Genomic DNA, 16,616 nt, shown 5'->3' with positions numbered 1-16,616 from the left:
TTCCCCCTTTTTAAAATTATTTTATTTTTAATTTATATTATTTAATAGTTCTAGTGCAGTTTGTCATCTTGAGGACAGTCTGGGCTGAAAGACTTGCCCACGGTTTCTGAAATTATTTTCAGTGTAGCTAAATATCTGATCCAGTCTTTCTACTTAGAATAATATGGTATGTGGGTTTAAAACTACCTGCCTTTTCCCAATGGAAAAGCTTTTTTCTGGTTGGTTACTAAAAAATGTCATATGTGCTCTGCAATAAGCCTGTTGCTGTCCAAATAGATGAGAAAACCCAAAAGATTTATTTCCCCCGGAGGTTCATGTTCTTAGGTAGAAAACAGACTTGTGTTTTCCAAGACACTAGGAGGACAAGAGGTCCTACCCTCTTAGTCTAATCTGTTTTATCTGCTGTGAGACACTATGTCTATTTATATACCGAGCAACTGCAGGACATCAGTTTCCATTCTTATCAAACACAAATATTTACCTGATCCAAGGTCTGCTGAGATCCATGGCACTTTAAAAAATGCAGCTTAACTAGAGAAATCTCCTATTTTTTTCCCAGTTTAATTTTAGTTGGGTTTCAGGGTATTTTCTTAGCAACTAAACATTTTTTTTAAATAAAGCAACAAACTGACACATTATTGCTTTGCTTTACTCACCACCTCAGCTGTGCAGACTCCCTACTACGCTTTCTCACCTGCAATTCCTGTCAATGAGGAAAATGGGAATTGTTTTGACATTAATTGTCAGTGAGGAATTGAAACACAGAAATCAATTAGCAATTAATATTATTTAAATTTAATGGAGACAATCCATATAAAAACATCACATGTGGTATGACACAGCAATTGATGGATTTCTGTTTATCTCTGTGAGCATCTCCAAGGGCAACGTGGTATTTCATGTAAGAGGGGGCAAGAAGAGAGGTGGTGCAGGGATCCAGATAAAGGAATTCAGGTGAGAGGAACTATTTCTGTGGGGAATTGGGAAGATTGCAAGGTTTTTTGCCCTTTGCAAGCCACAGATCAAGGTTAGGAGTGTTGGTTTTGCCTCCTCCTCTCACGATTTTGGGCATAACTTCAGATGGCATCAACTGACATCCTCTTTTCCCAGTCCCTTTCCCATGCCTGCCAGCAACCCTTGGGCAGTGATAGGGATTAAAGTGGTAATCTGGGTTAAAGCTACTCTCTTCCAAAAAACCACTCCCTGATTTAGCAGCCTTATTTCCCCACTCTGTCCCGAGAAAAGGTGTACTTGTGTTCAGAGAGCAGGAAAACACAACCATAGGCTGTTCCAGGACATTACCTCCCAGGTGTTCCAGATAACATCCTGCAGGGCTAATCAGGAGAGGACACGAACAAGAACAAAGTGGCAAAAGCAAACCAACAGGATTTTTAGCCTGGGATAAAAATCCTGTTGAAAACACATAAATATCAACATATAAATAGTTGAGTTTTGTTTCCAGTAATGAGATTTAACAAGACTGTGCCTTGGCATTGAGCCAGCCTAGCAAGCTGCTGAATTTACTCTTTAAGTCCATAATTCACTGGCATGCCCAACCTGCAGCTCTGCAGGCAGGGCCAGTCTGTTACTTCCGGGACACCCTCGTTAATTAATTGTTTCAGGCAACAGTAACGACGTGGGTCTCCTTGTCACAGGAGGTGGGCGAGTCCCTCTTGCACCTCCAGTGGAATTTAGGAGTGCAGCAAAGCACCATGGACATGACCAACCCCAGAGTAAGCAGGAGACAAATCACCCATTTGACCCTTCCCAAGTACATAAAGGGGAGGATGAGGATGGCGAGGATCACCCCGAGCAGCAGGAGCAGTACAAGTCTCTGCACAGCCAGGCTGGTGTCTGCTGGAACATTCTCCTCTATGTTTAAAATGTCTTGGCTGCTCTGAATCCAGCTCTTGCTGTCCAGCCCCATGGCAGGGATGTGCACCTCTGGGTCTGACTCGAGGTTTTCCAAGTGCTCCAAGATGTCTTCTTTATTCTGGAGTGTGCGGATGAGCCCTTCTGACACAAAAGTGGGTTTTCTGCACAGAGGGCAGGTGATGATCCAGGTATTCTCCACTTTCCTGAGAATAAGCTTGAGGCAGACAGCACAGAAGGCATGCTGGCAGTCCAGGAGCTTTGGGACTCTGTAGATGTTGTACTTGTTGAAGCAGATCAGGCAATCCAAGTCCACGGATGTGGTTGAACACTGGTGGTTCATTTCCAATGTGCAAGTTTTGGGACAGTCTGTGTTCGTTAGCACAACAAGAGGCTTTGAGTGTGGACAGTCTCTTTCCAAAATTGCTGCTTTGAAGGCAGCATGACTGTCTTGCTCTGTGCCTGAAGGCCTCTCCATTTCTTTAATACACTCTTCAGTAAATCCCTGTCTCTTCCCTTGATTTGTATTCTGTGTTAGGGGTCCTGCCCTGCTCATTTCTGCAGCACCTCCTGCCGCGGGCGCAGGACCGTCCTCCTCAGCCTGCAGTACTCGCAGAGCCAGACATCCGTCTTCCTTGTTTGGCTTGTCAGTGGATTTCTCCATGGAGATACACCTCCCTGCAGCTTGTCTTCCCCTGGCTAAAGGATTTCGCTAGTCTCTGGCTCCTTTTATGTGTTGCTGTATTCCTGCTGTATGCAGGATTGATTAGTGACAGCCTTAAGTGAGTCGTGCTCTTACAATATGATGTTTTTATGAGATGGGGACCTGAGTTAATGATTAACTTCCCAGCCAAGACAGTTTACAATGACTGATAACATCACTGGGCAATTCCTGTCCGGAAGCAGACTCCATAGCATAGCTGTGACAGCCAGGCACTACAGTTATTATTAAATTAGAAATTAGAACTTTCTTTGTTGAAAGCATTTTCCTTGGTCTCTAAACAGTGCTTTGCTGGACAGTTACAGATTTAGGGGAATTATCTACTACTGACGTCGGTATGCTGAATGCAGTGCTTTGATTAGAGCATAAGTATCACCAATTTTGAGTGCTCTGGATAGGAAATTTGCTCTTGGTTTAGCAATACTGACTACCCTACAGCACCAAGAGAGGAATGAGATTGAGATTATTAATGTGAGTGATGAATGTCCAATAATTATCAAAACATTATAATGTCTCTTATCCTAGTTGGTTTCAGTCATCAGAGGGCTTCCAGTGCAAACTGAAGCATGTCCGAGGCCCACAGAAGATCTCAGAGATACATGAGAGAGATCTGGAAATTAAAAGCAAGGTTAGTGTCTTGGTGGGACCATCTTCTTTCTCGTGGCGTTCACAGGACAACCTCATGCACTCAGGAGTGCCCTTCCTGAGTGGTTTTGTGAATATTCATCTTGTCTGACCAATTTTTTTCTTGTATGAAAAAAATGCCTGAACAAAATCCCTCCGTCTCTAATTTCTTTCTGCCTTTTTATTTGAGGGGTAAAATCCAAGTGTTTTCTCGGCAAGAATCCTGTGGCAGAATGGAGCAAAGGAAATAAGGAAGGAAAAGAAGGATCTCTAATCCCAAAAAGATGGACTAGGTCAGTCTTACCAGCAGAAGACATGGAGTACCACTCTAGTAGCCTCAAGTGCACCTGAATGCTCAAACTGTCTGTGCCACCATGTCCCAGCCCCTCTCTCCCACAGAGGAGCAACAGAAAGAAATGAAACAACTGCAGTTGAGGAGGGCAAGGAGTTCAGGACAGCTCTAATCTCCTGAACTTGCTGGTGGGGGGATGAGGTGAGAAGCGCTTGTTCTTATTAGCTGAGAAATAGAAGCTCTGTCGTAAGCAAACTTCGTCAAAGTGCCTGAGCACTCCTGCTTGTGTTTCTGCTGACATGACCTGTAGTGGTGCTTGATGGACTTTTGGGTGACCCCAGATTTTAGGAGCCTGGAGATCTTTCAGCTGCAGAAGTGGGACTCAAAGTGCAGTAACATCTGCAAGTGGGCTGGTGAACTGCAAGACTTATGTTTAAAAATAGGATAATTTTCTATTGCATTTCACATTCCGTGCTGTTAAAAAGATCTGGGAAAGTGGAAGACAGACCTGCCATTATTACAGTGCTTTAGAAGCTTCAGATTTACTCTGTCAGTTCCCATGTCCGAAGAGGAAAATGTCTTAAAATTTCCTGATTCTTAATTATTAAAACAATATGAAACCATGAGGTTGGAAGCTCGAACAGACAGCAAGAGGGACACCTATGCTCCTAAATTAGAAATTTTAAAACTAGGTGGGATGAATCCATGCTCCATGTCTGTTTGCTCTGTGTCCTATTAATGGGTGGGGGTGACTTGTCTGTGCCTTTTGTCTGATGTGCTGAAAAAATAGTTTCTTCTTGTCCTGCACTGGCAAAGTTTTCAGCCAGGCCCTGATTCTGGCTCCGCTTTATCCCCGCTGTCACGAGTGATGCTCCCTGGCTGGCATGTGCCTTGTGCTTATCTGAATTGCCCACAACCCTTTCATGCTCCTCAGGCTAATTACTGCCTCATTAATCATTTGCAGTCAGTTTATGTACTCATCCTGTTTTCCTGCTTTCAGTGTGTTTGCATAAGAAAATGTGTTTCTATGAAATGCTTTGTACAGAATTGTTTATGGCAGGAAATAGATATAAAAGAGCAGTTGTGTTATTCCTGAGTAAAATCCTCACGTGCCCATAGGCCAAACATCCCAGAAGGTACTGGTGATAACTGCTGTGAGCTTCTCCCTGTGCTGAGTTGTGGGTCAGGTTGTTGTGACTCTGGAGAAAAGGGACTTAAAAATAATATACAACTTTAAAATCATCATGATGTGAAGCCTCTTCTTGTATCCCCAGGACTGTTTTCTTAGTGTTTATCACAAAGCCATTTGGATGTGCCTTCTGAGCTTGGAATTAGACAGAAATTCATAGAATCACAGAATCCCAGGATAGTTTGGATTTGAAGGGACCTTAAAACTCATCCCATTCCACCCCGTGCCTTGGGCAGGGACACCTTCCACTGGCCCGGGTTGCTCCAAGCCCCAACCAACCTGGCCTTGGACACTTCCAGGGATGGGGCAGCCACAGCTTCTCTGGGAATTCCATCCCCCTCACCACCCTCACAGTGAAGAATTTGATCCTAATATCCAACCTAAACCTACTCTCTGTCAATCTGAAGCCATTCCCCCTTGTCCCGTCACTCCAGGCCCTTGTAAACAGTCTCTCTCGATCTTTCTTGTCAGCTCCTTCAGGTCCTGGAAGGCCACAATTAGGAAACCCCGGAGCCTACTCTTCTCCAGGCTGAACAATCCCAATTCTCCCAGTTTTTCTCATGAGAGAAGTGCTCCTCTGACCACCTTGGTGGGCTCCTCTAGACTTGGGCAATATCAGGCCCCTTCTGTTGTGATACTGGCAGAGAAAAGCAGGGCAAGGAAGACTAGAATCATGGGGCAGAGCCTTGATGGGTGCTGGTGGTGGGTGACTTCTTAAACCAGTTGCTGTGGGACGAGTGGAAGAGCTGTGGTGTCAAGGATGGCAGGGAATCTTCCCCAAGAGCCCTACTCTGGACAAGTCACCAGTGTTCTTGCTGTGCCCCTTCTCCAGCCCCCTCTGAGGAGTTTCCCTCAGCGCCTGAGGAAACAAGACGTGAAGGTTCAGTTTATGAGCTTTATCACATCTAATTAATAGTTGCAGTCTTAGCTCTCCCGACCTGCTGCTGCTCTCAGCCGTGTTCTCCTGGTGCCATCTCGTGGGTAATCCATCCTCTCACCCCCTTAATCTCCTCTGAGTTCGCTTCGGAGCGGTGATTTGAGGTTGAACAGACACAGTCCGGAGCGGCTCGTCCTGGCTTATAACGGGGGCAGAAGGCGCCCACCCGTGTGGTCACGGCGGGACGTCTGGGCGAGGGGCGGGAGCTCTGCTGGGCAGCAGGGAGAGGCATTAGTGCAATTAGCAGTAGAAGCTAATTAGCTGGAATCTGGCAGCCTTGGGCACAGTGTTAGTCATCTGCGGTGCTGCTTCTCGCAGCCCTCCCCGGCCTTTCCCCGCGGATGCACTGCTCCCGAGGCTTGGCTGCACCCTCCTTCCCTTCGCAATTCCCACCCTGTGATTCCCAGCTCCAGTTTCCCTCCAGGGCCCCCTCCTCTGCTCTTCCTCCTTCTGCAGGAATCCCCCGGGATGGGCGGTCACGTGCCCTGCTCCGCGTGCCGTGGTCACGCGACTCTCCCGATGTCGCCACCACGTGACCTCCCCCGGTGTCGCGGTCACGTGCCCGCTCCCGGCGCCCCGCCGGGGATGTCCCGCAAACAGGCGGCCAAGGCCCGGCCCGCCGGGGCCAGGAAGGGCCGGCGGCCCCGCAGCCCCCTCGCCGGATCGGCCCCGGGCCCTGCACCGGGCGGCGGCGGCGGCGGCGGCGGCGGCGGCGGCCTCGCCGGGCAGCTCCGGGCCCTCGGCCTCAAGCTGCGGGAGGTGCCGGGCGACGGGTGAGCGCCGCGACAGGTCTCCCCGGCACCCCCGGGGCCGGCGATTCCCTGGGGCTCCAGCCCCCGGAGGCAGAGGGCTTCCTCCACCCCGGTTGTGGGGGGTCTGTGTTCTCGGGGGCCGAGGGCTTTCACCTCTCGGGTGGAGGGAACCGTGTGACCCCCGGGGGCTGGGGCTTCGTCCCCCCAGTGGTGGGGAGTCTGCGTCCTCCCGGGCGCTGAGGGCCGCCTTCGCCTGATTTGCGGCGGGGATGGGGGGGGCCAGTGCTCTGCAGGGTTGAGAACTTCCCCACTGAACCCTACAAGGATCAGGGGGCTCTGCTCTGCTCCATGTTTCTGTAGAACCTGAGGGCCCTGCCAGTCCCAGCCCTGTTCCCCAGGAGAGCTAAGGGCTCCACGGACCAGCTGTGCAGAGCATAGGACGGTCCATGAGTGATTGGGTGAAAGGAGCATCAGATGTTTCTGCTGAGAAATGGCTCAGCAGGTCGTTGGTTTGCCCTTTGTTGCATTATGTCACTTGTCCCAGTGTCAGTTTAAGACAGTTTGGCCCACCCACCCACCTAGCACTTTTACCACCTCTGATGACGTGATCACTCATCTTATATTCTTACCAGCCATTGCAGTAGCAGAAGCCATTCAAGTACAGAGAATAGGTGCTGTTTCATATTCATATCCTTGATAAACAAACTGGGCATAGCTCTCTTTTCCCTTTAAAACCATATTCCTTTTGCACCGGGTGTTTGTTTAATGCTGTGCCTCAGACATGCCAACTTGTGGTTTCTCTTTTGACAGCAACTGCTTGTTTCGGGCCCTGGGTGACCAGCTTGAGGGGCACTCCAGGAACCACCTGAGGCATCGGCAGGAAACGGTGGATTACATGGTGAAGCAGAGGGAGGACTTTGAGCCATTTGTGGAGGATGATGTGCCCTTTGAGAAACACGGTATGGGCTCCACAGGGCACGCATGGGAGGGCTTATTGTGTAGTGGGATTCCATCTCCTTGGAGCACCTTCTTACTCACCAGTTCCTCATCCCAGAACTATGTCAGGGCTCCTCTATGGTTTTTACAAATTCTTTGCATTTCTGTCTCTGTCAATGCTGTAGAAAGATGAGCTGTTAAACTTGCATTAAATTTGTCTTGGAAATTGTTTAAATTTAGGAGAAACTTGGAGAAGGAATGAGAGGCGAAAAAAGGAAGGAGTAAAAAAAATTTAGTGTTTGTAAAAGGAACTTCAGAAAAATTGTCTAGTTCTCCTTGAATGCTCGTGGGTATTTGGCTGTTTTGGTAAGTGACTGATTTCTTTGGGTTTCATTCTCCTTGGCACTTAATGTTTCATACTGGGAATCCAGGGGAAGATCCAAAGCAGAGGTGAATACAGCCTTTGTCCCACCAGCTTTGAGGATGTGCCAGGTACTATGCAGGTGATGCATGGAAGTGGTTTGGTCACTTAGTAATTGGCACTCTTCCTTCTGAGCTAACAGAGACAGGGGCCTTGCTTAGTCTAAGGGTGTGCTGCTCTTTTTTAGAGATTTCTGTGGTCATTTAAGTGCATTAACTTCTGTTGCTGCCAAAGTCTTGAACACTCACTGTTTCACAGGTGGGATTTCCTTTCCAGAATTTCTTGTGCTCGTGTTGAAATTTCACTACTTGTTATCCCTCCAGTGCTTTTGGAAGTGTCAGAAACTAGGTTTCTAACTCTTCTAAATGTTTTTTTCCTTTAGTTACCAATTTGGCCAAGCCTGGGACCTTTGCTGGCAACGATGCTATTGTGGCCTTTGCAAGGAACAATCAAATCAATGTGGTTATTCATCAGCTCTGTGCTCCACTGTGGCAGGTGAGAAAAAACATTTCTACATTTTGGCCTCATTTTTCGCTGATGAATATAAACAGTGTGAAAACTTCCTGATCTGTCAAAACCGAGCAGTAGCTGTAGTTAGCTGGGCATGATTTAGAGCTGCAGCATTTACTTACGGTCCAGCATATTCATAGAACCACAGAATGCTTTGGGTTGGAAGGGACCTTAAACCCCCTGCCATGGGCAAAGACACCTTCCACTAGCCCAGGCTGCTCCAAGCCCTGTCCATCTGGGCCTTGGACACTTCCAGGGCTGGGGCAGCCACAGCTTCTCTGGGCAACCTGTGCCAGGGCCTCACCACCCTCAAAGGGAGGAATTCCTTCCCAATATCCCATCTAACCCTGCCCTCTGGCAGTTCGAAGCCATTCTCCCTTGTCCTGACACTTCAGGCCTCGTCCAAAGTCTCTCCATCTTATTTGTTGGCTCCTTCAGGTACTGGGAGGCCACAATTAGGTCACCCTGGAGTCTTCTCTTCTCCAGGCTGAACAATCCCAACTCTCTCAGCCTCTCCTCATGGGAGAGCTGCTCCATCCTTCTGATTATCTTGGTGGCCTCCTCTGGACTTGCTCCAGAGTGGAGAGAGCTTCTCTAATGAGAGCTAAGTTGGCTAATTTTCAGAATAATCTTTCAAGAGCTTTGGGATTTGTTAGATACCTATTCAAGCACTGACAGAGGAAAAGAAAGCTTACTGAATTCCAACATGTTGAATAACCTAATAGGATAAAAAGCAGGAGTTAATAGAACCAAGTGTTGAGTTGGAATCTAAAGGTAAGTGTGAAATAGATGAATGGAGAATTATTGTTGGGAAACCTGAAGTTACGAGTGCGGCACAAACCACAGACTTGGCGACTTGAAAGGGTTGAAAGGTGTGACTTGGTGCATGGTCTGGGAGTGGAGATAAGGCGATTCGTAGACGTAAAAGGGTTGAGAAACTCTGTAGCCCTAAAGCAAAGCAGTTCTTGTCCTTTGCTTACTGACGTCTGCTCCAGGAGAGCTGTCAGGCCTGTGAACTCGGGCTGACAACGTCAAGCCAAGGAGGTTTGCAAGTGCAGTGGGATTTTCTGCATTCCTGGCAGGAGCTGGAATGCTGGGTAGCTCTTAGCTAACAGTTTGATGATCAGGGTAGGAATTATTCTTGCTGTCAGTGCAGATAATATCAGAGCAGGAGTTTTCTGTGGAAACTGCTGTACTTGGTGCTGACAAAGCAAAGGGACATTTGATTGTTAACAGTGTTCCTGAGTAGAGTTAATACATTTTTATGGATTGGCTTTCTTTTAAAACCAAAACACAGCCACTTGGAATCCTGTTAAAAAGCATCTTGTCCCAGCTGCAGATCAAAACTTATTCTGGGTAACTGTTTCCACTGTGGTCATCACTTGAATGAACTCTCTTTCCTCATGTTTCAGGGGGAAAATGATACTGTACATTCCCTAGGAGCATTGCTGAAGTTGGATGTGGGAAGATGGTCGTAAAACTGATAGCTGCTGTGGAAAGTTTAGGAAATAGTTCTGAGCTTTCCACAGAAATATTTTCATCCCACGTTTTGTTTGTTATACAACTGACCAACGTTAAGTATCTGGCTTTCAAACCTTCTCCTTGAGGCCGAAGCTCTGTTGTTACTGGAGGCACAGCTGAATTTTTAGGTCAACTCTTCCTGTTTATAAAACTTCGGTAGTGACGTACTCACTTCCTGCCCAAGAAAATTAATACTTGGACAAATCTGATGCTGAGGTTGATTCCAAATCCTCATTTTTAGTTTATTTCTTTTGTGTAGATCCGGGGCACAGACAAGAGCAATGTGAGGGAGCTGCACATTGCTTATCGTTACGGGGAGCACTATGACAGCGTGAGGAGGATCAACGATGACTCAGAAGCTCCGGCATATCTTCAGATGGAGGTTGGTTGTCACAGAATTACCTGAGCCAGCTGTGGGTGATAAATAAAGCTGATGAATGTTGGCAGTTGATTTCCTTTCTCATTTGTCTTGGGATTGAGGGGAAGAGTGTAGTCCCCGTGTCATGCTGGGTTAGCAAAGCCCTGAGTTCGTTGTAGCTCCTGCCACCAGCTCTCCTGAGAAAGGCTGCGAGGGATTCCAACTTCTGGCCTGGAAATCAATCCCAAACCTGATGCTGTGGTGTGGGCTGTCTGGAAGCAACCACATCTAAATTACATATTCATGCACCTCAAGTGGGAAAACAAAAGGAAGGGAGGAAAGAGCTGGAAATGCAACATCTGGATGCAGTTGTCCTCTTCATATGTCACTTTTTGATCTTGTGCTATGCTTGAGGGTCTCTGCACACAGGTATATGATTGTATCGTATTAAAATTAGTCCATTTATAAGCTTGTTTATTGGCATTCATGGTGGTGCAGTACATGAGAGTAGTGCAGGAGAGAGGCGAAACCTCCAGTGATGATGGAAGTTACGATATTTCCAAAATGCTTTGACGCACAATGTTTCTGAGAAAAGTGCTCAATAATAATTACATTTATTAGATTTTTTTTTTTGATTGCATGCTGTGTTATCTGCTGGGCTTTGCTTTTCTTCAGATGCTTTGCAAAAACAATGCAAATAAGACAGAGGAAGTGAAGCCACAGAAGGGTGACTCTGAGGATGAGACTGAAGCGGAAATGGAAAATGCTGTACAAAAAGTGTGCAATGCAGCAGGGTGTTCAGTAAGTACTGAGGAGCCTTTTTGTGCTTAATGTTCAAATGTCCTTGATACTTGAAAGTAGTCCTGGGAAAAATTCTAAAAAATGCTCACCTTGAACAATTTCAGTACCACAGCCCTAAACTAGGATAGATTTCATCCTAGAGTCAACCCTTAAATGCAGATGAAATACCTACTCTGTGTGGATACCTAATAATTCTGGAAAGCTTGTCTTGCAATCTGTCAGAAAATTCACTTGGAAACAAATCCCGTAAGATTTGAAATAATTTGAGGATGTCGAATATCCCACATAACTGGATAATCTGTGACTCTTGGCTGTTGTTACTGTGCAAATGCTTAGAACAGAAAGGGCCAAGAGTGAAACAGTTATGCTGAAAGAGCATATTCCTTTTTCTTGATATCTTCAGGAATTTAAGGGTTCCCCCCTCACCTTTTTCAGAAATGAAGCATTAATTGAACAATCATAAAAGCAGGAGCCCCCTCTCTGTGCTGCAGGTGGTTGTTAAGTGAATGTGTGTCAGAGATTTGAACTCCTTCAGTGTTCTCCTTCTCTTGTGGACAGGACATGGATTTAGTAAGCCACGTCCTGGAAGCGGAGGATTACAACATAGAATCTGCAATATTTGCGATCTTACAAGTGAAGGAAGGAGAAGGAACAAGTGAGTTCTCAGAGTTTGTCACCTGAGGCTTCAGGTGAATGTGATGTCCATGTTCCCTGGGGACAGCAGCAGGACAGATGGGGTTTGCTGTTGTGTGCTCCCACTTCAGCCTTCTGTGCTCAGGAAGGTTGTTAGTGAGGGCAGGCTCAATCCAGCTTCCAAAAAAACCCACTGCTCCAGAAATTCAGGAAGAAGGAGTTGGCTGACAGCGCGACAGCTCCTGGGTAGAGTGTCTGAGGAAAACCTGTTGTTGGTAGGTACCGAGGAGCAGCAGAAACCCCAGAGCAGGGATCAGAAATCCTGCAGCAAAACATTGTGGGAGGAGAATGGAAGCGGTTCAAGAATCTTTGGAAATCAGAGCTTGCATCAAAGTGAAACAGGAAACAACAAAGGACAGGCTGGATCCAGTGGAGAGAACCAAGCCAGCAGGAACCCACAGGTGTGTGAGGGGGGTTTGATGTGAGCACCCTTTAAGAATTAGGGGATGGCTTACTCAGCAACTCTTTTCTTCCAATCAAAAAGAGTTTCTGCTCACTGCATTTTATCATTGCTGCAGCTGTGACTTCTCTGATAACAAACATTTCCTAGTGACTTATGGCACTCTTCCCAAAACAGCCTGAAATAAAGTCCTCATAAATAGTTAGGAATGTTCTCTGGGTGCTGCCTTGATATCTGCTCGTCTCCTTTCCAGTGTGTTAGCAGAAGAAGTGTGGTTTGAACTTTGTGTTTTCACCCTTCCCTTTCAGGTAGCTAAAAAACAGAAGAAGGAGCAGCAGAGGCTGGAGAAGAAGAAGCGGCAGGAGGAGAGGCACCGGCAGAAGGTCTTGGCCATGAAGAACAACTGTGCAGATGACAGGACAGAGACAGACCCCACCAACCACATCACCTTGGTGAAGACCATGGCAGCCCTAAACATATGACTGTGTGCTGAGTACTCTGGGGAGAAAAGCAAATAAAACTGATGAAGACAAAACTCCCCCTGAGCAAATTTCCAGGCACCCTTTGTTACCCTAAAATCAGTTTCTGCAGAGGTTTTCAAGGACAAGAGAAATTCCTGTTCCTTTGGTTGCGGGGAGGACAGTTACTCAGTGATTCCACGTCAACCTGTGTGTGAGAAGAGTTGTTTGAACTTAAAAAGTAGAGACTTGGGTTTATAATTTTGGAGTTAGATGAAGGTGAGAACCTTTTTTTCACATAGCAATGTCACATTTGCTTTGACATCTCTTGATGTGCCTGGATTTTTTTTTTTTACTTGATTATGCTTGGAGGAGCTTTATTTTACCTTTCTGTCAGGGAAAGCTTAACAAATCTCAACTCAGGAACAACTTTGGTGGTTTTTTTTCTATTTAAATTTAAATGAAGTGAATGAAGTCTCAGAATCCTTTCCAGAGCAAAATGTGTCAGCCAGGACTGTCTCAAACATGACATTCCTCTTTTCTTTGCCAGGCAGGAATGCAGTGACAAGTTTTAATCTCACTAAAACTGTTGGCCCTCGTTCAGAAGCGATTAATACGTAAAGGGAGAATGGGATTGCTGCATCCATGCTTGCTGAAGTTTGGGACCAGCTCCTTTGCTAGCTGAGAGCTGTAGAGAGACATAAACCCACCCAAAATAATAATACCAGTGGAGTCATGAGACTGCAGAGCCAACTCATCTGATCCGGTGATGGTTGATGAGGCTGTAAAATGTGACAGGAGCAGGCAGGAGATTTCTGGTGAGTGTTGTTACTTGGACATCTGGAATCTCATCCCCTTTGTCATATTTTGGAGCTTTTGGGCTACTCCAGAGCTTTAGTCCAAGCCAGGAACTTGATAGGTGTTAGTCTCCAAATTACATTAGTGTAGCTAAAGGAACAAGAGTCCTGGGAACAAGCTTCCAAGCACCAGTACTCCCTGGGAAACCTGCCTGTTTCACTTCATAAATCAACCTTTTTCCAGGGTAGAATTTTTCCATCTTAAATTCCATTTTGGTGAGGTCACCAAGTAGGATGTACAGCTTGACTCCAGTGATAATTTCCACTGTAGGACTGAGGATTTGGACCAAGGTGAAAGGACTGTGGGATTCAGCTCTGGATTTATGGCTCCCAGTGTTTCAGCGTTACTCAGGTTTTTGGATTTGTGACAAGCACTAAGCTTGAAGAAAGCACACGTGCACTTACACAACAGCAGGAGACACCTCATCAGCCAGGGCAGAGGTGAAGGGGATTTTTTAAAAGTAAGGAACGTTGCTTTTGAAAAAAAATCTATGTGTGCTTTGAAGTTTATAAATCAGCATGAAAATATAAATGCCTTTTTTTACTGAACTGCCAAGAGCTGGTACTTCGTGTGCTCTGCTGCTGTTAGTTGAAGAATAAAAAGAAGGGTCTCCTGTAAGAATTCCTGGTTTAGGAATTCCTTTTCTCCAAGACAGTAAGTTTTACAGTAGTGGAAAGAGAGGCAACTCACAGCTTAGTGGGGAGGAAGTGCAAATCACTTCAGTGTGTGATCAGTTGTGACAGTGGGTGTAGCAAGGCAGTTCAGGTACGTGTATCACCTGTGTCCTGCCCAGCTGTATTTGGGTTCTACAGGTTTGAAAAAATAAGAAAGAATTTGCAGTTGTACACTTGGAATAAGAGGTTTGATCTTAACGAATTGCTTTTTTATCCTCCTGAGCTAGAGCTGATAAAAGGATCTTGGAGCCTGAGAGCTGTGAAGGGAGTTGTCCTGAAGGCTGAGCTTCTGTAGGTGTGGAGGGAACTCAAACCTCACCCCATTGTGTCCAGGATGAAAGGGCAGTTCTGCACCAGCAGCACAAAAAGCAGAGAGAGAGGCTGGTGAGCAACTCATGGCCACCAATACCTGGAACCAAATCTGGAGCTGAAAATGCTTTCATTTCCAAGTGTAATACGATTAAAACAAACTCTTAGTGTGCTGGGCTCTTAAATCATGATAGAGCAGTCAAATTCCCTTTTCTGCCAATTTCCCTATTTCTGCCAGGATAGCTTTGTGCCTGCACAACCATTGTGTATCAAAAGATGTTAAAACTTATTTTATCTGTTTTAAATTTTCCTGTTGAAGTTTCCACCTTCCCAATCTGTTATTTTTTTTCTAGGGAATCTTTATGCAACATTCCTCATGGAACTCACTTTTATGTAGAGAATTTGCCTTGTAAACAGGCTTTTCCTTGCAGGAGGAAGGGGAGGCAAGAAACAAGAGCAGAGGCACATCATGATTCATAGCTCGTGTTTACTTGTTGGTGGAGCTTTGTAATGCGTGGTCCAAGAATGGACAGTAAGCACTGGATATTCCCTTGAGATCTGAGGAGGATGACTCTTTGTTATTAGCTGCTGGCTGACATCTCTGAGGGTGTTTTGGTTGCTGCTGGATCAGCAGTGGGGTCACCATCAGGCTCTCAAGGGCGACTACACAGCAGGATGATGTAGCACAGCCACTTTCCCTGCATCCTATCTACCTACATAATCTTCCCTTGGCTTATTTTTCCCAAACCTGCAGATCAGGAGTTCAGTTGAACTGGAAGTTTTAAGCATTTAGCCAGGTTTTGGATGACCTCCATAAGTGTTTCTATGTATGGGAGGGTTTTCTGCCTGTGCTGCTCCATGTCTCCCATCCTTTTTTCCTTCTTGGGAGCTTCCTGTTGGTTATCTCACAGCTTTGCCATGACATTCGTGGTATCCACATCTGCACAGCTTCAGGAACTGCAGAACAGGAGGGAAACTGTGCATGAAAAGCATGCCATACTCCAGTGTTGGATACAAGAGAGATGATTTGTGCTGGTGTTGAGCTGTGGGGACTTTCCTTGGTGCTGTCTGGTTGCAGGAACCTTAGAGGGCAGCATTGGCTCTGTCCCAGCTCTTCTCTCAAAATCCTTTAGTGGCTATAGGAAATGAGTAGAAATGAGTGGTTTGGAGTTATAAAGATACCACATGTACTGTGGGAATGTGAGGGTGGGGTGGGGGTGTTGCTTGTGATGAAACGCTGGAGTCAGGCAGGAGCCTCCTGGCGCTGAGGTGAAACTCAAAGAAATTACCCTTAAAACTCCGTTATTTTAAGCAGAACACATCTCCAGAGGCAGCCTTAAAGCTAGAGGTACCTCCATCAAGGCTCGGGGCTGTGGGACAGCCAGCCCTGGCTTGTTAGAGATAATTAGGGCTTATTTGGGATCATGTGCAGTTCTGGTGAGGGATGAGGTAGCTGCAGGGAGTGGCAACCTGAGGAGACCTGTCTGGACTTGCTGGAGATGGGGTGCAAGAAAAGGTCACACTAAACCCCTGAGGCCCCACCACTGAACTCCCCCTTTCCTGCAGTGATGTTAATTGCTTAAATGGTCGTTAGGAACAGGGTGGGGCTGGATTGAGGCCAAGGTCTCAGAGGGAAGCTGGGGTTGGAGCCTGGTTTAGGGTGCAGCAGCCACTCACTCTTTCTGTGGTCTTTTTTTTTTTTTTTTTCTCTGTAGCTCTTAAGATTTACTAGTTGGCTGCTAAAATGTCACTTCTGGTCATTTTTTTTAAGAAAAAGATGCAAAACGTTGTGCAGGCATAAATATTGACTTCAGAAAAACAGTTCTGAGGCTCCATGCTGCTTCCTAGCCTTCCATCATTGATTCCCAAAACACAACCCTGGAGATGCTTTACAAATTTCCTTTGAAAATATATCTTTATTTGCAGGGTTTCCATTTTTATGAGTTGTTTAATCATGGGGAGCAGGTTTTCCGGGTGCGCTGACTCCAGGGAAAGGTGCTGGACACCTTTTTGGTGCCGCAGGGCTCTGCCGTGTCCCGCGTGGCTGCAGGGAACGCAGAACCCCCACCATTTCCATGGACTCTGTCGGGTTTTGACCCTGGTGTGTTTAGCAGGAGGGTGCTCGGCCCTTGCACTTAAAGTTGGGATAATTCTTGTAAGAATTGTGGTAGGTCCCAGCTGCCCTCTGGAAACACTCAGCTGCCTTCTTGTCGCATGCACAGGTCGCTGTTTGGCACTGGTTCCCGGTTCCTGGAAGAAAATTTGGGGGGCAAGGAGGCAGGCAAAGGGT

General features: G+C 46.4%; 4 protein-coding genes across 4 annotated transcripts in view; 2 read left to right on the top strand and 2 right to left on the bottom strand.

Moving 5' to 3' along the window:
* Positions 1 to 837: 837 nt before the first annotated feature.
* Positions 838 to 3,468, bottom strand: RNF186 (ring finger protein 186). The gene has a single exon (XM_027733792.2). The coding sequence runs from the start codon at positions 2,534 to 2,536 to the stop codon at positions 1,619 to 1,621; it is 918 nt and encodes a 305-aa protein (XP_027589593.1). The 5' UTR covers positions 2,537 to 3,468; the 3' UTR covers positions 838 to 1,618.
* A 2,724-nt stretch (positions 3,469 to 6,192) lies between these two features.
* On the top strand, positions 6,193 to 13,891 carry OTUD3 (OTU deubiquitinase 3). The gene is made up of 8 exons (XM_039387359.1): positions 6,193 to 6,408; positions 7,198 to 7,346; positions 8,127 to 8,239; positions 10,035 to 10,157; positions 10,809 to 10,934; positions 11,493 to 11,589; positions 11,847 to 12,028; positions 12,336 to 13,891. Exons 1-8 carry the CDS (start codon positions 6,221 to 6,223, stop codon positions 12,507 to 12,509), a joined length of 1,152 nt encoding a protein of 383 aa, XP_039243293.1. The 5' UTR covers positions 6,193 to 6,220; the 3' UTR covers positions 12,510 to 13,891.
* Positions 13,224 to 16,616, top strand: part of UBXN10 (UBX domain protein 10) — a 22,895-nt gene continuing 19,502 nt past the window's right edge. The window contains exon 1 of the mRNA XM_039387360.1: positions 13,224 to 13,303. The gene's annotated coding sequence lies outside the window, so the exon portion shown is untranslated. The remainder of the gene's footprint in view (positions 13,304 to 16,616) is intronic.
* The window catches only part of LOC113994585 (acidic phospholipase A2 PLA-1), a 1,386-nt gene continuing 1,203 nt past the window's right edge, over positions 16,434 to 16,616 (bottom strand). Inside the window, 1 exon segment of the mRNA XM_027733806.2 lies at positions 16,434 to 16,576. Within this exon segment, the coding sequence (XP_027589607.2) occupies positions 16,434 to 16,576 (143 nt within the window).

This window comes from Pipra filicauda, unplaced genomic scaffold, assembly GCF_003945595.2.
Source record: "Pipra filicauda isolate LSUMZ 115617 unplaced genomic scaffold, ASM394559v2 scaffold557_size342763_pilon, whole genome shotgun sequence".
Lineage (NCBI taxonomy): Eukaryota > Metazoa > Chordata > Aves > Passeriformes > Pipridae > Pipra > Pipra filicauda.
This window is presented reverse-complemented; position numbering and strand designations above follow the sequence as displayed.